The sequence below is a fragment of the Xiphophorus couchianus genome, chromosome 15 (assembly GCF_001444195.1).
Source record: "Xiphophorus couchianus chromosome 15, X_couchianus-1.0, whole genome shotgun sequence".
Classification (NCBI taxonomy): Eukaryota; Metazoa; Chordata; class Actinopteri; order Cyprinodontiformes; family Poeciliidae; genus Xiphophorus; species Xiphophorus couchianus.
Window position 1 is genome coordinate 15489020 of NC_040242.1, and position 23465 is coordinate 15512484.

General features: G+C 38.9%; 1 protein-coding gene across 4 annotated transcripts in view; it reads left to right on the plus strand.

Moving 5' to 3' along the window:
• Nucleotides 1-5459: 5459 nt before the first annotated feature.
• Nucleotides 5460-23465, plus strand: part of LOC114158692 (MAM domain-containing glycosylphosphatidylinositol anchor protein 2) — a 201399-nt gene continuing 183393 nt past the window's right edge. For 2 of the 4 annotated variants that reach the window (XM_028040436.1, XM_028040437.1), the window contains exon 1: nucleotides 5460-6479. In XM_028040436.1, the coding sequence (XP_027896237.1) occupies nucleotides 6407-6479 (73 nt within the window). In that variant the 5' untranslated portion in view covers nucleotides 5460-6406. The remainder of the gene's footprint in view (nucleotides 6480-23465) is intronic. The other 2 variants (XM_028040438.1, XM_028040439.1) reach the window with 1 other exon arrangement.

A 23465-nucleotide genomic window follows, 5' to 3' on the forward strand; every position in this document is an offset into this window, starting at 1 on the left:
TCATCATCTGGGAGGAGGTTACTGGTTTCTCAGTCACAAGCTGGTTGCAAACCTGAGGCCAGCAGGTGTCAGTCAGTTATGGTAGATCTGAAATTTGGTTTGATGACGTCAATATGAGACGCTACAGACTGATAGGAGGAACCAAAGAGCTCTGTAAAGGTAAAGGCAAATCTTCTGAAGTTGGGATATAATTAATTTAATTTCACATAATTACCGCGGTAGAAGCCATTTGTTTGTTAAAATTGTATTAGATATATTTGTTCTATTTGATGTTTGTTGTGAATGACGTAAACTCACAAACGAACAAGGTAATTAGTCCAACATTTAGAAACTACAGCGGCTGTAATGCGCCACAGCAAAGGTAAACAAAGGTAAAATAACCCGAACAGGTGATCAACTCAAAACCACTTTTACCTTTTTACTCTCTCTCTCTCTTTGTAGTTTAAGCACTCCTGTTACCGTGGCAACCGCCTGCGCCCCGCAAGCCGAGCAAAGATTACGTTAAAAACATAACATTCAGTCCGTTACCATATCAAGTTTCCAGGCTTGATATTTATTTCTCGATTATTAATCAGCGCTTCCCTGAACACAGCGACGGTTGATTGACTAGCTGTACTTGGTGCTAGCGTGGCTAACACGAGTAACAGTTTAGTCCAAAGCCTTTTCTGCTAAAATAAAATCTTTAGTGTATGTCGGATACAGACACATTGATCTGTTTAGCTAACGTAAGACTGTGTAGCAGACAGGCTTCAAGGTGTAGAAGTTGTATCAGTTCTGCCATTATGCTGTACTTAGCTAACGGGAAGCTAAGTGTGTTTGTGAGACGGCCACGCACGTGACCACGTAGAATGGGCGTCAGCCAATGAAAAGCGGCCCCTCTGGTAAGGTCCATTTCGGACTGTGACGCCAAAAGTTTTAAAGTGAGCAGGAGCTGACAAGTCAAACATTTTTACGCACTGACTTGACTGACTGACAAAAGTTTTAATGTTCTCAATTTCAGCTAAGACAACTTGAAAAACACAAATGTTGGAGGAAAAGATAAAAAAGATACAGCTGTATTATAAAGATGCTTACTGATAAGACCATACATGAACAAAATCATGAAGACAGGACAGGAGAGTATGAAGACATGTAAAGCATTGGCAGATGGTAAAAGCTAATTTTCAAGATAACAAAGCATAGAGTTTAGAAATATTATACAAAAATAGAAAGATCGTAGCATAACTGAAAACCTCTCAAGACAATGCTGTCTGTCTAAACCGAGAGTTCAGGTAAGGAGAGCATTGATCAAAGGAGGAGCCAAGAGGCCCATAGTAAGTCTGGAGAAGCTCAGAAAGGAGGATCGGCTGACAGGACAACTACTACTTGTGACATGTACAAAAACAAAACCATTATTGACAACCAATAAACATAAATACAGGTAGAGAAAACAAAAAATTTGATTTTTTTTTTAAATTATCAAAATAATAGTTTTGTACTATTTTGTACACATTCATCACACATATATCCAAGTATGATCTTCTAAGTGTTTGTAATATACAACAATTGAAAAAGTTAAACTCTTGAAACACACATGCAGCAATATATTCATTGAGTTTAACTACGTTTGTCAGTTTGCTGGGAACCATATAACAAAAAAATTTATTTTTTTTCAATCTAATTTACTTCTTATTAAAATGTATTCCACATAATACACCAGGGACAAATATTATCCTTGGTAACTGCTTGATTTTTGATTTGTTTGGGAATTTCCTGTAGAGGGCGCCAAAGTTACCACTGTTGTGACTTTATTCTCTTCTCCAAAGACTGTTTTGAGTAGAGTTGACACGAGGTTTTTTATGTTGCTTTTTCAGTTTGCTTTAATAAAGGTTTTTATTTTCTCAAAAAGGCAGAGCCTACTTGCAAAAGAAAAAAACCCTACAGCTTCGAAATGGGATCATCCCATTGATTCTGCCTGATTCAATTGAGTGACAAATGCCCAAAACAAAGCTGAAAATGTTGACTTTGGATCTTTTAAAAAACAAGGAAAAGATTTATAACACAGCACAACAGAAACAATAAAAATATTTACTCCCACTGGTCTAACTCAATTATGGCTTGAAGCTATTTTATTGAATTTTTTGGTCAGAGATCTAACTACTGGCTCTTACATATTCTGCCCCATTTGTCCAATAAATATTCCATTTCCCCTCTTCATTTCAGGGAAAAATACACTAATTAAATCCATTTCATTTAAATTCTGTTGCTAGGAAACAACATAATGGTCCAGCTTTAGAATCAGCCAGCTCTGGCAACCACCCCTGAACAGGAAATGTATAATTGTAGACCCATTTAATCGAAACTCTTGCCATATTTTTGGTACTTTGAAATTGTCTATATGACCACACAGATTTATTCTAGAGAAAGCCATAATCACGGTTGTTAGTTCCGGTGCTTTCTGTTCACTAACTGTGGTCAAAGGAAATATAATTACACAAATTTTCTCAATTTGGAGGAAAACTCCTTGAATCTGCCTGCAGGACCCTTAAGGCAATTCTGAGACCCCATTTGGGAACCTCTTAGCTGTACCTTTTCAAAACTTTTATAAAAACTGTGAGTTTGTCACAGAGTGCACCTTAATGGTGATTTTGACTACTGAATCAAAGAAGAAAAAACTCGCATCACTGATTGTCGTCATGCGAGCCGGGACATGAGGGTGATGGGAAGTCCATACATCTGGTCAGAAAGACTATCTTAAATTCATGCTTCTTTTTCCTAATGAATTTAAGAAAGAAGTAGAGAAGTAGCTACAAAAATAACTATTTTATGAATGTCTAATCATAGAATGTCAATTTCAAATATCACTTATTTACCAAGCCCTACCTCCCCACTTTTCCTGAATACAGTAAAAGCTTAAGAAAGCCTTTGAATATTTTTTTTATGCTTTTAGTTTTAGTATCTCTCACCAAGATGGTAATTAAAGATGCATCTAATTTTTTATTTTTATTTTTGCCAATTTTTGGTTTTCTTTTGGGTCTGACCTGCTTAGTTTGACACATTATTTTTTTCTAAGAACTATAACTAATAATAGAAATCAAATGTGCTCATCCTTTAAAGGTGCGAAAAGGTCTGAATCCAACACAAAAGGAAAGAGTTTTTAAAAAATCATTGCCATTCATAAATTTTTCTGTTTTTTATAAACTCAAAAAGGTGCAATGAAATACAGGAGGCATTATTCAAGTCAATATAAAAAAGCAAAGGGAAATTAAATATTGTAGGTCATGTTATCTAAGGTTTTTCAAAGGCTCTTGTCGATACTGATATCTATGGGCAAAATCTCCTGTAGCAGTCTGTAATACGATTGTCATAATGCCTCTGACTGAAGGGGCTTTTTTTTTTTTAAAGAATCATAATCTCCGTTGCTTCCACAGTAGTCCCCAAAACAGAACCTTTTACTATGTTTTGTTTATATGGCACCTTTCACAGATAAAATCAAAAGAACTTCATAAAACATGGGTCCAGTTCTGATGAACCCCACATCTGTAGTCAATTAAGTATTTCTGCAGATTAAAGGACTCTGACTTCTGGTGGAAGTCTATAGTGTACAGAGTGAAAAGTAATGGTGAGAGTGCAGTCCCCTGTGGTGCTCCTGTGCTGCTAATCACCTGGGTAGACACAGTCATTCAGTCTCACAAACTGTGGTCTGTCTGTCAGGTAGTCATAGATACAAATGATTGTGGAGGCCTCCATCTGTGTCTTCTGGGGCTTTTGGCAAAGCAAATCAGGCTAAATTGTATTAAATGCACCATAGAAATCAGAGAACGTAATCCTCACAGTGCTGCCGGCTCTGTCTAGACTATAGTGGGTCTGTTGAAGCAGGTGCATAATGGCATCTTCCACTCTAACTACATCGTGGTATGAAAACTGCAGGGCTCCTGATATGTGCTTGTTGCTTACTCAGGTGGGCCAACAGGACCTTCATAATGTGAGAAGTCAGATCAACAGGTCTATAGTCGTTAATGACGGATTGGTGGCTTTTCTTCGGTTTTGGAACAACGCAGTACGTATTCCACATCACTGGAACCTTCTCTTGGTTCAAGCTAAGGTTGAAGAGGAGCTGCAGAATCCCACAGAGTTTATCTGCAGAGGATAAATTCTGAAAAGGACCAAATAGACTCGGCACAGTGTTGATTTAACTCTGCAGACTTTGTGTACCAAACTACAACCATATAAAGGCAAACTACAATTCTTAAACAGCATAGAAAATCAACATCATTGTCCACAACACTTCCTTCTGTTTACTGATTGGCCTGACTGAAATTACACTGGAGAAATTAAGCTCAATGGGAGAAATCCCAAACAGAATGCTAAAAGGAAATGAGATTTAAGCACAATTGTGTGGGACAGCAATGGCTAGGTAAGTAATTCAATTGAAAAAGTGAAAAACATTGATTAAATATGTTCATTATCCATAGAGTGATATGTTTCAAGTCTTTCTCAAGTATTCCATGTTATTTTGATTATGGCTTACAGCTAATGAAAAACAAAAATTCAGTTTCGGAGAAAATTTAAGTATGGTGTAATATAATTTATTTTAATTAGACATGTTATGTAATTGTCATGCTGTTGTCTAAACCGACAGCTATAAAATGTAAGGTTATTGCCAACAGCCACAAGAATAGTAAGTATAGTAAAAATATTTAAGCTGAGTAAATTTCAATATTAGACCTTCTCATCCTCATTCAAAACCAATTAAAAGAACATTTGGAGTCTTCTGATCTAATCAATTAGTGCATTTTAAAGCTACTTGCTATATGCCTAGTGAAAAACATGCCACATGCCACACAATTGTCAAACACCATGTCTTCTTAGGTCTTTAAAACATTTATGTTGCTTTTGACACAATCCCTATCGAAATATTACATGTGCATTGGGATTATTGTTTTGCTGTGACGGGACTGGGTATGCTATTTTAGTCAGATAGTTTTTTGCTGTATTAAACAGAAAGTCACTTTCACCAGTTTCTCCTTCTGCTTTTGGCATTCAGAGGTGAGTTTGCACAATTTTAGTCCGAGACGTAGATTCTTTAAACATGTGTAGTATATGTGGCAAAAAATAAAATAGAATTTAAAAAACAATTGAATAAAGAATTGGTTTATGTTAAATGGCCAAACTGCACTATGTCCTGGTACTCCAATGAAACGAAAGACTAATACAAATAGTGTGATGGGGGAATTATTGTCCCTCATCAGAAACTTGTAAGAGGCACCTCTGCATCCTGAAGAAGAATGGTGAGACATGAGCAGACAGACGTGTGTGCGTGTGTGTGTGTGTGTGTGTGATGGCAAAAGATCTGTTAAAGTAAGACCCCCTGAATTCCAATGCTCCCATCTCTTCCATCCCTTCCATCCCTTCCTCCTCCTCCCCTCCCTCTCTTTCTCTCTCCCTCTCTCTCTCTCTCAGCATCCAGCAGCTGCGCCTCTCTCATGCCTTTCCTGACGCCGAGTGAAGCCTCCCATACAGATGAGCACTGGAAGCAACGCACCTCTTGACGTAGCCGTGCAGACCGGTTGCGGTGCCACACTCGGTGTGCAATACGTCCGTACAGCACGTATTGCGCAACGTGACTGATGCTCCGTACTGGCTCGGTACGGTGGAAACCACAAAAAAGCGGTCTCGTTGGCGAGGAGCTGTGGATAAAAACCCGTCGGCCGACCGGACCGGAGGACCGGACCCTCCCCTCGTCATTTGCCACAGGGAGAGATGAGCCGACTCTCCGTGTCGCTCGTGATGTGACTCAGTAATTCGCGTTTGTACGTATGGAGATAAGCAGCCTCTGAGGACTTCATCCATCGGAAAGGTGAAGACGGGGAGAATTGGGCTGTTTTTGCGGCGACAGGGGGAGTGATGAGAGCTTCATCTGACAGCTCGCAGCCGACGCAGCATCCGCGGCGTGAGCTCTGACCACAGCTGGATTTGATGAGCTTCGTCCGTGGGCGCCGAACCTTCGACAGAACCCGTGTGTCCTCACTCGTTTTTGTCGTGTTTTTACAGAGTACTATTTAAAATATTATAGGCCACTGGAGGTAAGAGGGTGGTTTTGAACATATTTTTTGTTCTATTTTTATTTATTTATTTTTAAAGACCGGCCTCTTTGCAGTTCATTCCCCGCTCCTGGCCGCGCGTCTTACCCGCCTGCCTCGTCACATCCTAAGCGGCGTCTGGGTGCCGCTCGGCATTTTCGTTCATTCTCCTACATGGCAGCTCACACTGAAGGCTAATTTACATTATTTCACTTACCTTCTGTGAAATACAAAGACTAAATTAATCGACGAGAAGTGCCGCGTCTATGCGCCTCCGTCGCACCGCCCCGGAAAGGACTTCTTCCCACTGAGAGAGCTGGATATGCAGAGATTAACGTGAAAGGATGGATCTAATTGTCGCTGTTTTGGGGCTGCTGGCGCTGGTCGTCGGAGGCATCAGCTGCCAAGGAGTGTATGGTAAGTCCGTGTATCCCACATGCTTTTTCATGACCTTGTACAACTCATAGCTGTTTTCCTATTGCATGCAGTGTCCTTTCATGCTGTTGTTATTTAGGGGAAATACATGTATGGTTGACATATACCAGCTCTGAAAGACCATATTTGAGATCGCAGCTTCCTAAATGTAGCCCCCCTTTTTGGTTATACAGCAAATCGCGTGTGTGTGCAGCCCCTTTTCTGATCCAATCCATCACTCCCCATGCTCGGTGAGCAGGCTAAATTTAGCAGGTTACATTTATATGTTATTACAGAGGAACCCGATTGGTCTATTCTGAAGCCTTCGGGATTGTTCTTATTATTTCCCCTACCTTGCTAATTATGATTCAAAATGGCACATGTGGCTCCTTATCTGACATCAGGCCAAATGCTTTTGTGGAAGTCATGAGGACTGTAATCTGTCGAGCAGTGGTACTTGGTATGCATCATCATGAGTGATAGTCCTGTGTGTTGGTTCTATCTACCCACCTCCTCCTTATGTCTAGCATCTCTGAGTCTCTTGCAGGAGAGATTCAGCTAAAACGTTGTATTATAAGGACTTGTTGCAGAAAGGAAAGATGCAGGGACATTCTTACCACATGCAGCTCAAAGAAAACAGAACATTCTGTCATGATTTCTAAACAAGAAAACTGCTACAAACTGCTGATGTTTAGATGATTGCTTTTTTTTTTTTTTTTCTTTTGCTAGTATGCAATAAGAGGTGAGCATCGTCATCTGTTGCTACTTGAATTCCACCACAAAAGCAAACTCCTGTCCTATGCCTCTGCAATTAGTGCTGCAAATTATATCCGGTATGAATCGTCAGCCTTGCCAGCAGAAGCAGCACTGACAGTGGCAGCTGTAGGAGGACTGCGAGGACAAAGTGATTCATGTGCACCGAGACGAGGACATGGAGGAATCCTTGAGGTGCCCAGCCCTTCTCTGTCAGCACTAACGGTGGCTCTGACCAAAGCAAAAAGGCCCCATGGAGGAATGCTAAAGCCAGATGTGGAGACGTGGGGATTGTGTTTTCTCAGGCTTAGAAGATTTTTGTCAGTACGGAGTGTGAGGCACAAGAACGGCCACAGTTAACATGACAGAAACTATCATTGGATCACCAGGATTTTCCTTTTTCGTTTAGAGGCATGAGCCAAACAGGAATAGGCGGGACAGTAATAATTGATGATCCAATTAGACTGTACTACTTCTTACATCTACTATTTGTGTATTTTATGGCGCCAACTGTGATCTAGTTTGCTATGTTCCACTTGCACCTGAAGACCGATATCTGAACTATATATGGCTTCAAATTACAGTTGATCACCCAACAGTTAGAAATTAAAAATTGGCTAAGGCTACACAAACAAGCTAGCTCTACTAACCTGAGTAAGTTGAAGTGAATAATATCGTCTTGAGGCACTTTGTTGAGACAATATTTGTTGTGAATTATAATAAGTCAATTAAACTGAAATGTAGTATTTTGTGCACCAAATAAATACTCATCAAAAATCAAATCAATGTTTTCATTGATAAAGGGTGGACAGTTTGAGGATACCTTGATAAGATGCAAAGTGACATGATAATAAACTGCTTATTGTTGTAAATAGTGACCGTACGTGTGGGACAACAATGCTGGTTTGTGATCTGTGGCTGGTGAGGTTTTTCCCATGGTAACGGTTTTTCCTTTGGGTGCCACAGAAATCAGATTTTTTTTTTTAATATGCATTTGACCTTTTGTTTTTTTTTTCAACTCACAACTTTGAAATTATAACTTGTGAAGGCAATTTGCATTTCAGTGGCATTCTCAAGTCTAGACAAGTGGTGAAAACATTTGAAGTTGTCAAGTGATACACAAAAAATAGACTGCATTCATTTCAGCTAATGGGTGTGAAAACAGTAATTTGAAGTTGCCTTAATTGGCTTGAGCTGGAAATTAATTTTTGCGTGTAATTTTAGTGCTTTGCAATACTCATCAAACATCGGAAGAGCTTGTATGTATTTCTTTTTCAAATACTTAAATTAGAATATGTTTGGCCAATTTTCAATTTCTGGGTTGTGGACAGCTTTGAGAAACTGAACCAATTTTTGGCCTGTTTTGATTTATCTTTAACAACTATCATATAGCAACACAATTTGAAATATTTTGCCATTTGTTTGATAAAGTTGCTTTGAAAGACAATTTTAATAACATTTTAAAGCAAACAAAAAGTATAAATCAGTTCACAGTTTAAGACTTCTGTAGTAAAACCACAGTCACTGTGTGTGTGTTCCCAAGAATGTTGAAGTCTGTGAGAGTTTTAAAGACATCCAGCAATATGCATTGTGCTCTGTGACAGAAACCTTGTTGTACTTAACTCAGCCTTTTTGTTATCTGCTGAAAATCTTGTTCTCCCCAGTCTGAATGAAGTGCAGACGTCTCTCAACATGTAGAAAATACAGTTTCTTTTTAAGTAGCTTGTCACATCTCTGTCCGTATGGGCACTTTATTCTAAACATCTAGCTGATACTGAAAATAGCTAACTTTGAGTCTTCTTCCCTTAATAGGATTGTGCCCACAAAACAAAGTATTTTTCTACAAAATATGTTGCGTAGATATGGTAGCAGATTGGAAGAAATTTGGATTTTTGACTTTCCAGCAGAGGTGGGGACTCGAGTCACATGACTTGGACTCGAGTCAGACTCGAGTCGTTAAAATCACGACTTGAGACTTGACTTGAAAAAATGCTCAAAGACTCGGACTTGACTTTGACTTTCATGCCATTGACTTGGGACTTGACTCGACTTGAAGCTGTTTACTTGAAAAGACTTGATATTTTTTACTCAAAGTCTTAAAATTTAAAACACATTATTTATAAAGTGGCGTCATTAATTAGTTTCACTCATTCCGTATCAATATGCGCAGACCGTCACTATGGTTTTCCTCTCTCCTTATGTATGTATGTGTACGTAGCTGCAGCACAACCAATCAAATTAACAGGATTTGGACGTTTAAAAAAACGCGGCAAAGCTACAGAGCTCAGGGAACGAAATACGAAATAACCGCTCGAATATGCTTCCGCGAGTAATTTCTTTTGGCTACGTAGGTTATGAACTTTCGACTAAAAAACGAACTGCAACTTGTAAAACATGCAAGAAGAGAATATCGGATGGAAATGCCACGACGTCCAACTTTGTCCGGCATTTGAAGCTTCACAAAGATCGGTAGGTGGCGCTTTTCTTTTGCTGTAAGATAGTTGACTTTAGCTAACTTCGTGTTAGCATGTGTACTCCGGGTTAAATTGGTGATTATTTACCATAAATCCGGTCCTTCAAATGCCTCCACAAATAATGTGCACCGTGTTAGCTCAGGAAGCCGGTGGATAGTGAGCGGGGCTCCGGAACAGAAAGCAGATTCTGGACCTGAACACAGGGAACAGAGTCTCTCTGTCCCATCATGATGATGAGCCGGGTCTAGTATCATCTAAGGATGGTTGGTGTATTTGAAGACATCTACGTTGGAAAATTATATTGACAATATATTGTTTTGACAGGTCAGAGAAAGAGGAAAAAAACTGCTGTTATGGTTCTTTGTATTGTGCTGTGGAAATGTCAGCATTTTCCTCTTTTTTTATTGAATATCAAGTTTAACAGAACTGGGCAATAAAGTGGTCCAATTTAAAAATGTTTTTTATACTTTGTGTTCAGCTACACATGTTCTATCATTTGAGATAAATACATATTTTAAAACGAACAAATGGTCTATTATTTGAATTTTATGTATAATTGCAAATTATAAAAAATAAAATAAAATAAAAACGACTCGAAATGACTTGAAATTAAAGGTTCCTGACTTGAGACTTGACTCGACTTTTGCCTGTCTTTACTTGAGACTTGACTCGGACTTGAGGACAAAGACTTGAGACTTACTTGAGACTTGCAACACAGTGACTTGGTCACACCTCTGCTTTCCAGTTGGTCAGTCATTGGCCTAACTAGGGATCAACCAGTTGGATATTTAAATATGTACCCTGTCTAATCTTGCATTCATTCAACTTCAACAAAACAGAATTGCAAAGAGTATTACAAACATCTCCAAATATCCTCTACTGTACATTGCTTTGTCACTCCAAAAAATATGATGTACTAATCAAATTTGTTGTTCAGAATAATGGATAGGGGGAATGTTTCTGTCAAAAATGTAATTTATTGCTTCTCTCTATTTTAGTCTATGTGCATTTAAAAGTATTTGCCCAAAAACAGTTGTCCTTGCATTCAAACATGATTGCAATAAAGCCCCACGACATCAAATAAACAGTCGAACGAAAAAAGAATATATGGAAAAAAACGTTTCTAAATAAATGCAACCTTTACAGTATAAGCTGTTTAGAGTCAGTGCATTCCTAGCTATTTAACAGGGCTCAGGTCACAGCCTCTAAATCTCTGCCCTCACCTAGCTCAATATTAACTTTTATTAATTTTGTCATCAGCTTTATTTAAGCTGATGACATGGAATCATCAGCTTCCGACAGACATTGAGAACTGACAGGCTGACACTAATCATAAGAGCCGATATCGTGAAAGTCCGATAAAAGCCGTTGATCCTTGGTATAAGCATGCTGTCCATGCCACCGTATGTGAGTGGATGAAGATGCAAGCAGATTAGAAGGGAATCATATCCCATAATGCTTGATGTGATGTTACTAGAGTGGTATGTGTGGACTTGTGGCTATGTAACAACAGCAGCAGAAGCAGAAGGGACAGGGGATGAGCTAGAGAGGTGGGGTGGAGGGGAGCACCAGATGGAACTGTTTGGGCATTTAACTCTCAGTGTTTGCATGTATGTTGAGCAGCTTGAAAAATCCCTAGAGCAAAGCCAATTCCTCTTTTATTCATCAATACGGTTTCTTAGATTATCCTGGAATGGTGCTTTCTTGCCTTCCATGTATATAACAGGTTATGTAGAAAGAACAGGGTTGTTTATAAAGTGGAAGGGCTACATTCTCTAAGTTGTAAAGCATATTCTCTCAAATGAAGAGGAACCACTGGTGAAGACCTGTATGTGCCTTATGTTTACTGCAAGCCTCTAGGGGAACTGTCTGTATACAGCAATTTATTGGCATGGCTCAAAAGTCAACATTTATTATTGATGGTTGCAAAACATTTACATTGATGTACTCTTGCCTCCCAGTGGATTCACAGAAGGCTTAGACATATGGTGGTTGTGGGAATTCAGCATCACAGGTGAAAAGCAGTGGGTGAGTGACTATAATATGAGACACAACACGATGGCATTTTTCATTTTGTTCATGGAAAGTTGTCTTTAAGTATACAGAATGCAGTCAAATGACGTAAAGTATTCTTTGGTTTAAAAAAACCCAGACTGCAATTCATGCTTTAATAAATTTCCTTTAGGATTCTACAGAGAAGTTTTTCAATCGTACCAACAGTTTTTGTCACTAGTAATGATAAACAAGTCACAAGTTGTCTTCCAAAGGAGCTGGCCTGTCACAGAATGTTGAAGGTACAACTTATGTCACCGTTTAATTTTTCTGCATGAAAAATGCTACGCAAATGATTTAAAAGTGGTTGAGGTTTCTGACATGCTAAGTAGTTTGTATTTGGAAACTACCTACATACCACAGAGCAATTTAAGAACTACTTCCTTTCTTACTTCAAAATAAGAGTATCAAAGATAGTGTCAAGCTTAAAGGACTAACCTACTTATCCACATCTTATACTTATAGCTTGTTCTTATGTCTCCAGACCAAGTGACAACAACTGCACTTGATAGAGATTTCATTTTGACGACAAAAGATTAACATTGAACTAACTAATACCTGGTAAACATCATGAATATTACTGCTAAAAATTATTTCTTTTTTTATTTCTGGTCAACATTTAATATCGTCAGAAGATCTTACTGATCCATTCCTAGTTGAATACACTGTACTTGTACTTTGTTTCGCATTTAGTTACCATTGAGATTTTTGCCACTCGACTTTATAGCATTTTGTTTTGTTGCATTAACTCCATCTTTCCCTTCTTTGGTTTCTAAATGGACCCTAAAGCAGATGAGTGGGACATTTAGTAAATTTTCTCTGGTTATTTTTATCCGCGGGGATCACTTGATGCCATCTCCATTGACTAAATGGTGATATCATGATGCAGTAATGAAGAAATCACATAGCAGTGTGTTAAGTGGTGCTGCCATAGTCATTAAGGAGAATTGATGAAGGCTAGTCATCCCACCATGACCGCAGGCCAAAGCGAGAGAAAGTGAGTTTCCACTAAAGTACCAGCATCTGTTTTTTCTCTTTTTCTTCCAACCTCCGTTATCTTTTTGCAGGATTTTTCCCTTCATGATGCTTTTCTCAACATACATTTCTCATATGGATTGCTATATTACATTGAACTCTACTCACCATTGTGTTGTCTTCACTTGGTCAAAACAGCTTCTTAATTGCATCAAATCAAAATATGTGGTCTAGTTAACTACCCCATATAGCATTGGCATTTAATGGTAGTGACAGCTAAAGGGGTGTAAATGTTAATATCAGAAAGCTGCAATCAAACATGAGTTTTATGATTGCATGGAAATGTCTTTGCACTTGTTACTTTTTCTGGATACGTACCGCCTTCACTATGTTCCCTTTGCATCAAAGTCAGTCAGAGACAACCTCCATGGGATGCACAGATGTCCCTGATCTCATTTGTGTTGTGCTGCTGAAGAGGGAGGAGAAAGAAAAGTTCCCCTTGCCTTCTCCCCGCACAATTCCACTTCTGCTTCCCTTTTTTTGCTGTCTTTCTCCTTCTGTCTCCTGCTCCCTCTCGTTTGCATTGAAGTCCAAGCAATTGCTGAGGTTCCCTTTTCATGAGCCCCGGTTCAGACGCTTTGGCTTCTAAGCTATGCAAATGCATTCTGCCAGTGAAACTAAAGCCGTCTTTGTTGGTTCTCAGAGGCCTCCTCCACAGAGTTCTTCATCATTCCTTTGGATCAGGACCCTTACATTTCCCACCGTAATAAGATCGCAGATAACTCTGTCTCTTCTCCTTCTGCTCAAAGTTCCTATTTCCTTGCCTGTCATTCCTCTGCCAGGCTCTTCCTTCATTCCCCTCGGGGTAACAGCCGACGGACGTCTGCAGCTTTAGTCGGGGGACAAATGAAGATATGCAGCTGGGTAGAACACAGAACAAGGAATTTGTTGCAGTGGAACACTTAGTTGAACACCTCAAGGATTCCTTTGGACCTCTCAGAGGGGCTTCAGATGGGACCAGTTTGATCATTTTGAATATTGCTCCTCTTCGGAGCCTACCCTCTGAGACTAGTACTCAACATACACTGCAGAGACACTGCTTGAGTTTTAAATCTCACACACTTCTGCTGAGTTTAGCAGACTCTAACAGTTAAGTAATCCAGTGCTGAATGGTTAAGATAAAAATAAAAAAAACATTGTTTATGCTTTAATGCACTGTATTTTTAACCCAACTCTAATTAGGCCATTATTTCTTCTACTTTTTTTAAATTAAGGTTGACTCCACCAATTAATTATGGCATACATAGCTAGCAGATAGACCTGTGTGTTTTGTGTTTACAAAACAGGCACAAACTTAAAGAAAACTGCTCTTCACTTACAGTAATTCAAGAACATTTTGTTTAATCATACCGTTTGTTGGCTTGTGCTAAAATACAATCAGTGACAGCAACATGAGAGTTAGATATTACAGACAACCATAACTCCTGTCACTCTGTAACATATTTGTATGTTGACATTATCTTTACATGGATCTTAATGTAAATAAATGAAATGCATTTTGTGAAACATCTAGTGATGCCATGGGTTTTTTCGTTTCGTGCAGTGCCTGGGTATTGAGATGCAGGTGTGTAAAATTTACAGTGTTGTGCTGCATCAAGACAAGATAATGTAAAATTTTGGCAGGATGTCACTTTGTGGGCTGAGATTGGGTGAAGGCAGGCGAACACCCTAAACATGGGTGTTCACAGCACACCTTCATACGTTGCAGCAATCCTAAGAGATCAGTTATCAAACATGCATGTTTTCATACCTGGAGAAATCTACACATGTATGGGAAGAACATAAAAATCCATGCAGAAAGCCTCTGGGTAGGGTTCAAACCCAAGGCGAAAAAGCAGTATTTGAATTTGTTTTATAGCAGTGGGACATATACATGCTATATGTTGCTTCATGAGACCAAATTTTTCAATATAATAAAAAAAATCTGTGGCATGCGTCTAAGGTGGATTTCATGTTGTGCCTACTTCAGTATCAGATGCATAAGATAGTTATGCTAGGGCATTATTTACTCTAGACAGTGTATTTTCGCAAGGCAGAACATAGTATCTTAGAATCATAGTATGTATCAGAATCTATTGCGAAATCCACCTTTACATTATCTGCAGTCCAGTATTACAGAGCTGCACAGGTATATAAATCCAGTATTAGTTTATCTTTTACATTAGGTATTTTGAATAAATAAGTGTTGTTAGTGTTCATTTGGTGTGCTTTGCATCAGATTAACCCTAAAACTGACAAAAGTTCCTCAAACTTATATTCATCACACACAGAAAAGGGAAAACAAATATTGGACCATGTCAGCATTTAAAGGTCATGGACCTAATAAAGGTTGATGAGTTATTTTTTCACACACAGGATTTGTTTAAATCCGGAAAGTTGATATTAACACTTTTTGATGTAATTGTCTGATTATATTAGTGTTTATTCGTTTAGCACTGTTGCCTCACAGCTAGAAGGTCACCAGTTCAAATCTCAACTGGGGCCCTTCTGTGTGTGGTTGGCATGCATGTGTGTGTTTATGTCGGGTACTCCAGTTTGCTCCTACAGACAAAAAGCAGCTCTAAATTGATCCTTTCAGCATATGTGGTTGACTGTTAACTTTTTGAAATAGCTGCCAAAAGAAAAAAAAATACTGTTAATTTGCAATATTTTATAATGAAGATATTTGCATCCCTCTGTAAAAATTAATTGTTTGTGAATTTGATAGCACATGTAATTCCCCCACAGTGCTAAAGAACGCCTCATTTTTCTAAACGATAAGTTTATAAAATACTTTCATCCGTCTATCATGAGGATTTGGATGAGGTCAGAGAGACTGTTTACCTCTGGATCATTCAATGCTAAATCTGCATGTTGCAGACCAAATAAGCTTATTATAATGGGCCTGGCTGCTTTAACGGTAAAGCCCTCATCCCTAAACCCTGAGCTACTTGTCCAACCCTATATAAAGCAGAGAACATAAAGCTACTGCTAATGATCTTGATCATTCATTCATTTAGTCCTGTTCGACTGACTATCTGAAATATCACCATGTACTGATTTATTTATATACAGTATTTTGTAATTCTATTGGAGTTTCATATATTTCTAACCTGCAGAGGACTCCTAGACTGAACAGAAGCAGATTGTACCTCTGATGGAAGGGGCCCAAAGTATTTTATCCTGAAGATGCATATTAAGTCAGCATTCACATAAATGCAAAACAAGGTGAAAAAGATCAACTGTAGCCATGACCTTAAAAAAAGGTAATATTGCAAATAAGTGTAACTGTACGTCGGTGGGCCGCCAGGCTTATAATAATGCACAGGAGGAATTTCTCTATTATTAGCCTTATTCAAAACGATATACCATACCATCCATACCAACTTTATTTATAAAGCACTTTAAAACAACCACAGCTGATACAAAGTGCTGTACATCAAAACACAACATAACAATAAAAAAGCATAAAATAAAAACTTACAGTTTAAAAACAAAAACAATAGGTTTGCGACATTCTAGAAAAACTTGACTTTGCATTTCTTAAACATTGCACGGACAACGTTGATTACCATCAAACTACAAGTTCCAACTAGTCTCCTTCACTATCACAACTCTGTTTGGATTTTCTAATTTTGGTGACTAAGATCAGAAGTCACCAGAATATTAGTGAAGACAGTTTTGTTGTGTCTCTATGTCAACCGAATTGTTTTTGTACCTTGCCCACTGGACAACAGTGTTGCCTCTAAAGTTGTGATCTCATGGTGCTGCTTCAGGTTTCACACCATTGTTGACCAGTAGATAGCAGAAAGTGGTAGAGGGTCAGCGCTGCATTTTAAAATTATTTTTACTGCTATGAAATTATTGTCGCTCAGGCAGTTTTTCCCATTAACAGCTCTTTAGACTTTAGAAATACCATTGACTATTTCAAATTCCTTTATAAAAATATAAATTATATATTTTGACTATTGTCTCATGAAGGCAGCTAGAAGTTAATTGTTGTCATTTAACATTCAACTCAAGTGCCAGTTTATTAAAAATTCAGAACAAGATGAACATCTCCAAATGTCACCCATGGTACTGCTAACTTTATCTCATGCATGCAGGAAGCCTTTTTATGGAGGGATTTCATTTATCACACAAAGGTTAATTTCCTCAAGTTGACTGACACATGGTGCAGCCGCAATTAAGAGCCGCGATTAATTGCAGCGAGAGTTCCTCAGTTCAAGATGAATGTGAGGTGAACAGTGCTGATGGAGTTGTGTCCTGAAACAGAACAGACAGCAGCTCTCTGGGGAAAAACCCGCTTTGATACTGCAGTGCAACGCATTCACCTTCCATGAGAGGGGGTTTGTCTGCAGACTGCAAGATAAAACTGGAACTGTTTCAAACAAACTTTTTTTTTTTCATTCAACCTGTATTTAACCAGAATTAAACTCCTTCAGATCAAATATCTATTTAACAAGAGCATACTGACAAAACTACAGCCAAATGTGTGTCGTTATATTGAGATTTTTTTCTAGCTTCATGATACTGGGTCTTGGCAGGTTTTGGGTCAAATTTGCTTCTGAGGTGTCTGTGATGCTAAACAACTTAAAATTAAATTACAAACTCTGTTGCATTTGATTCATTTTTGGTTGGAATTTGTGGTGAAAATAGCCATAACCAACCCTTCAAAAAGATAGTGACTGTTGAAAGCAGATTACATTTTTTTATCCTGCTAATGCCGTGTCATAATTTTCGGACTATTGAGTTCTCTTCAAATAAGTCATCCATAGCATTGAAAATAAATAAAATAAATAAAACTCTAGAAAAATGATTCATTTGTGCTTTTGTTAGTTTACCTTTATTTATTTGCTGGCTGTGAGCTTTTTCCATAAGCTAAATGGGAATGTGTACCAAAGCTAACTAAAATGAATAACCAGACTTTTAAACAGGTAAATCTCATTAAAATGTTTGCCAAAAAGAACAGAAAGGAAATAAATGTTGTCATTTCACTTACTTCTCCTCTAGACAGAACCTGACCTGGAAAATGGCAGGTGGAGAATTAACTTCAAATAGGAAAGTTTTGTTTTCCTTTTTTGTCATTTAGTGTTATTTGCTACAAATAGGCCATGTAGCCATATATATGTGTGAATGCATTACAGTGTGTGTGTTGGACCTTGTGTGGGTCATATGCGCTGGTTTTTTTGCGCCTCGAGCTTCGCTCCCGGCCTATTTGTGTGGGTCAGGAACTGACCATCGAGTGCGTGGTGTGACATCGTTTCTTTGTGCCATGTGCATTGCACACATGTGGACTGTAGTTGTGTGGGTCAGGTGCATTGTGCTGGTTTTGTGCCCCATGCGTATGCTGTGCGTTGGAGATGTGGTTGTGTTTGTGTGGATCAGGATGGTTTTTGTCCATGCTCTCCAATAATATCCTGCAGGCGTCCCTAGCCCCACACCAGGTTCCTCAGTCTCTCTTTCGTTGTTGCTCTCAATGTGCGTGTGAGTTTGTACTGTCCTCTTCATCACGAATCAGTCCAGCCTTTTGAAACCTGTTGATAAAAAGCCACATATTATTGGCAGTGCTCAGAGTGTGTGAACAAAGTAGCGGATTATAGACTGGAAATTATGGTAGTTAGGTTGAGAATAGCTGCGCAGATTTTGATCCTTTGTTTTGGAGTGAATAGGACAATCACAATTATTACAATTGTTTGATTGCAATCATGTGAGCTGACTCCAGTTATTATTTTTGTTTTATCAATTTGCATAAAAAATACTGACAGAAACGGAAACATTCCCATTCCTATTTTCTCTTCACTTGGTGTGTCTGATCTAAAGTAAAAATTCTGTAGCATGAATAACAGTTTTTATGATTACTCAAGGTCTCACAAGTCAATATCTGTATAAAAAAACACGATTGAGCAGAAGGGAGTTTGGTGTGAGGAACTGCACTGCCTCATAAAAATATTTTTTATAATAACCCTGTTCCAACGTAAACATGTTTTATTGACCATGTATGTTTCCTTAGATGTTTTTGTGTTGGATTTCTGTTACAGTCCATAACCTCAGTCATGTTCAACATCTGTACAGTTCTCAAGTTTATACATGAAAACTATGTATCATTTTTTTTCCGCTTCAAATTCTACACTACATTTGTTGTCCTGTCACATACAATCTCATTGAAATAGGTTGTTCAACACAGGAATAGTCCAAAAAATAGGAATAGCTTTGCAAACCACCGTAGTCTACTAGCCGATTGCTAAGATCCTGTTTTAAAGTGTGTGGTGCATTTTTGTTTTATATCTTGGATTATCATTTCTGTGACTGGCATCGCTTCAGATCCCAGAGAATTATACATGCGAGCCAGCTTCAAAGTGACGCAAATGATGAAAGGGTCTCATTGAATATGAATGTCTTTTTCTGTCTCCCTGCGCTGTTTTCACTCAATTGAATTGTCTGAGCTAAGTCAAACTGGCAGGACCTGCTTTTCCACATATGAGGTACAAGTCTCAGCAGTCCCCCCACAGGTAGCTGACAGGAGCAACGGGGCGCCTTTTAGCCGAACTGTGGAGGGAATACTAAAAAAGCAAGAGGCTTGGCAGGGGGGTGAGGCGGGGATTGCTGCGTCGTAGCACCCACAAGAGGCTAATGCCAACCTTCAACTCTGTCACTTCAGCCTACACAAGCATCCTAAGTGTTGCTCCTGTGAAGTGATGTCTGTTGTCATGGTGACAGTATGTGAGCCTGGCATCGTGCGTCCTCAGACTTCCTTGTTCTCTCTTCTGCCGCCCACCCCCTCGCTCATTCTCTTTCTCTCTTCTAGTACGCCGGCAAATCAAATGCTGAAACAAATGTGAAGTGATTGCAGGAAGCAAACGTTCCTGACCGCAGCCTCCCAGTTGTGCATGAAAGAAGATGAGATCGCAAGCATAGGAGAGGCGGGGACGGATTGGGACGGAGATGGGCGGTAGGCACGCGAGGGAGGTTAGGGCTGAACGTGTCTCTTTAAAAATCCCCACCATCTCTTTGCTGCAAGGCAGCTGTGGGAACTGGGTCCCCACTTATCTTTGCAGCAAATAATGCGTAAGCTTTTCTGACAAGCAGAAACAGCAGTGGAGCAAACACGTTGACAGTGACGCCTTCAGTAGTCCTCGGCATCAAAACCAGCACCAAACAGACAGTAAGCAAGGGACGGAGCGGCGTCGGCTGGGGGCTGGGGTTGTTGGACATTTAAGGTATTTTCAAAAATGATAGTCCGGTAGACTCAGTTCAGTTGGTGGACCAAAAGTGCAACATTTCTTACATTTTCAGCTGGTGTGTTTCTTTTTCACTCTGCATTGAGTCAAACAACCCCAACCCTTTCATAAAACCCGTTTACCCTTCCCCCTGTGGTGGCGTTGCACCAAGAATTACTAAAGGAACCGACACAAAAAGAAGACATGAGCGCAGCTTCCTTCTTCAAGAAATGTAAATAAAATTACAGTGGTGTGAAATTTTAGTGGTTGCACACAGTGCCAGACACACAGATTTGTTTTAGTTGTATTTAACCAGAATGCACTGAATAATATAGTCTACTTCTGGCTTTAGGAGTGGTCTCCTGTCCACTTGGCTTTCACATATGCATTTGAACTGTGCCGGAGATCACTTCAACCGAACCAAGCAGTGCTTATCCCAGATGGTTGGATGTGTCTCAACGTTCTGAACATGATGATCTGGTCGGTTTACATTGTCTTTAAAAGTATTTGTACAGGTTTTTGTCACATTTAACCAGATTTTGTCACATTTTACAACTGCAAACTGGAATCTACTTTGGTTGGTCTACTTTGGTAGACCAACCAAAGTAGAAGGTAATTGTACAGTGAAAGGAAAAACATCTATAACTGGATTCGTTGCATCTTCTTCCTTGCTAATTATGTCAACTTTTAAGTCTTGACAGATTCTAAAATGTATAAATGTCTCATCTCTGACAAAAAAAACAACAACTATTGTTTTGACCTAAACATTCAGTTTGGCTCTTTTTTTAACAATGTCATATTGAAAAGTGAACCTCTGGCCCAGACACAGGTCTCTAACAGCTTTTCTTTTATGAATGGCTTAAAATTAGTTATATTAATCTCCCCATCAACGTAGATCAACATCATTTAGAGTTTCTGCCACATCTAGCATTTCACATAAAGACCAAAGCATTTTGAACCTAGCTGACCATAGCACCTTTTCTTTATGTTCAGGGTGTAAATGTATGAAGAGCAGGGCAAACAGTGGTTCTGTTCAGTAATCCATGACGGATGATCAAAGCTAGCAACATTGCTTGAATGTTAAATCTTTACCCAACATTAAACTTCTCTAGAGCTTTATGCCTGACTTGTCAAGCATGTTCTCTGGTCTTAACAACCAAAGCCTTCACTGAACAGCTATATTTATACACACAGACTTGATTTCAACCAGGGTTATTAAAATAAAGGGAACTGAATTCAAAAGACCACAGGTTTAACATTTTTTAGTCAGAAAACATGTGGGAAAAACACGCAACACCTTCCATCTGGTCTACAGTTATGCTCACCTTTGTTTTGCTGCAGTAAAGTTTGTAGTAATGACACAACTATGTTATATTTGCGAAAACATCCATGCTGTATGAATACTTTTTAAAGGCAATGATTATGCACTTAATTTTGCTTGTGCAGCCATTTATACTCTGTATTTATATGCTAGCTCCCTATTCTGTAGTATCGTTATAAAATGTTCTTATTCTTTTAGAAAGATGCATTGTAATAGCCAATGTCTTTAGTGTTGTGCTTTCTTCATCTCCTGTTTAAATTTAGCATATCCCAGGGGCTGTTGCACCCTTGAGGTCACCATCAAATCCTGTATTGTCAGTTAATGGCTTCCTATGGTGAAGCAAGCACACTTATCTGAATCAGATCAAGTACTTTTCCTCTGAGATTCATCTCAGTGGAAAAATAATTCTTATATCAACATTTAATACAGATTTCTAAGTTCTCTTCCGGTTTTGAAAGTTTTCTGTCTTTCCTCGTCTTTATTCATGCCGCTACAACAAAAGCGTTGCAGTTGATGATTATTTCTACCTTGAGGAGTGTTTACTCAGTGTGATGTTTACAGCCTCTTGCCTCGCACCAACAGGATTCAAAACTCAGGAATAGTTTTCTTTCTAATTACACAACACAAGATTGCCTAATAAAATTGGAAACTAATTCCCTCCAGTCGCAAAACCTCTTAAATGCTTTCTGCTGGAAATAAACTTAGTTTGAGAAATGAAGAACTTTGTAGGGCTCAGAAATCTCTGGAACATTTCCTCCTTTTCTAGACATATGACTCACAGCTGTAGATTGATTCTTGCTGCGTTACCAGGGTCTCAACATGGTCTGAATCTTCAAGATTTGGCTTTCAGTTCTTAGCTGTCCAATTTTGTCTCTTGACCCCGTCTGTGTGGGCCAGCTCAGCGTGAGGTGTGCTTGATTTAGATCATTTTCTCCTGGCCTCAGTGAGGCTTGAATCATTTATCAGTGGTACACATTTCTCTGCTTATGAGCCAATTACTTGTAGGGTACAAAGCCAGATGTTCAGGGGGTTTTTTCCCCCTTTTTTGCGGTTGACAGATCAAGTAATTTTATAACATTTAGTAACGTTATCCTTGCCTTGCTAACTTTATTTTTTGCTTTAGTTAGAAATATGTCAATTGATTAATTTAAGATGCCTGCTGCATGGTATAATTTCAGTAAATAGAAAAGGCATTGTAGTTGGACATCTGTTTTATTGTAATTTCGGACTCCTCTGTTTAAAGGAGAGGTATTATTCATTATTATGCTTGTGTTGCTAGGTGAGGGGCAGGGCCTGTCGATTATGATTTAATAAGCGAGAGGTTTTCGTAAAGGTTTTTCAGATAGAAACAAAACACGTAGATATTGCCAAAAAGTGACTGGGTGTTTTGTTTTTACCTTATAACTAAGACCATTTCTAGAAGCATTAAAGACCCAATTGGACAGAAATGTGCAAAAGGACAATTTTGCATTTTAGGTCCCCTTTAATTGAGCAAATTCATCACTCTGTGAGACATGATATTGAAAGAATAAAAATGCACCCAATTAGGCAAACTTGAATAAAAATACTGCACTTGTAACAGAGCCACAGTGTTTAAAGGAATAATTTTAAGGAAATGTGGGGAGCCCCTATGATTCAGAGAGCAGGGTGGAGCTTGTGGAGGAGCTCTGTTTCCTCTCTGACAAGTTGCTTTCTGCTGATTGATATTCTGTTTCTATTTGTTGTATGATTATCTACCAGAGTGCACTGGAGTCACATTTCAACATTTTTAACTCTGACCAGAGCGCAACACAAGCTCCACAGAACTGCACACAACTTCCTGCTGTGGTGGTGCAGGGGTTAAGCACAACCCACATATGGAGGTCTTAGTTCTCAACGCGGCGTGTTGCAGGTTCGATTCCCAGCCTGGTGACTTTGGCTGCATGTCTTCTCTCATTTCCCATTTCCTGTCCATTCATTATCAAATAAAGGCCAACAAAACCTTTAAAAAAACAACTTCATGCTGAAGTGCTTTTTATGAAGTGCTCAGTGAAGAAAAGGGGTTTTAGAATGCAGTGGAGCCGGTATCACAGTCCGTGTGCAAGCCCTATGACCAGGTCATAAAATCAAACACTGCTGGATATAATAAGTTACATTTTACTGCTTTTGAGAGCAA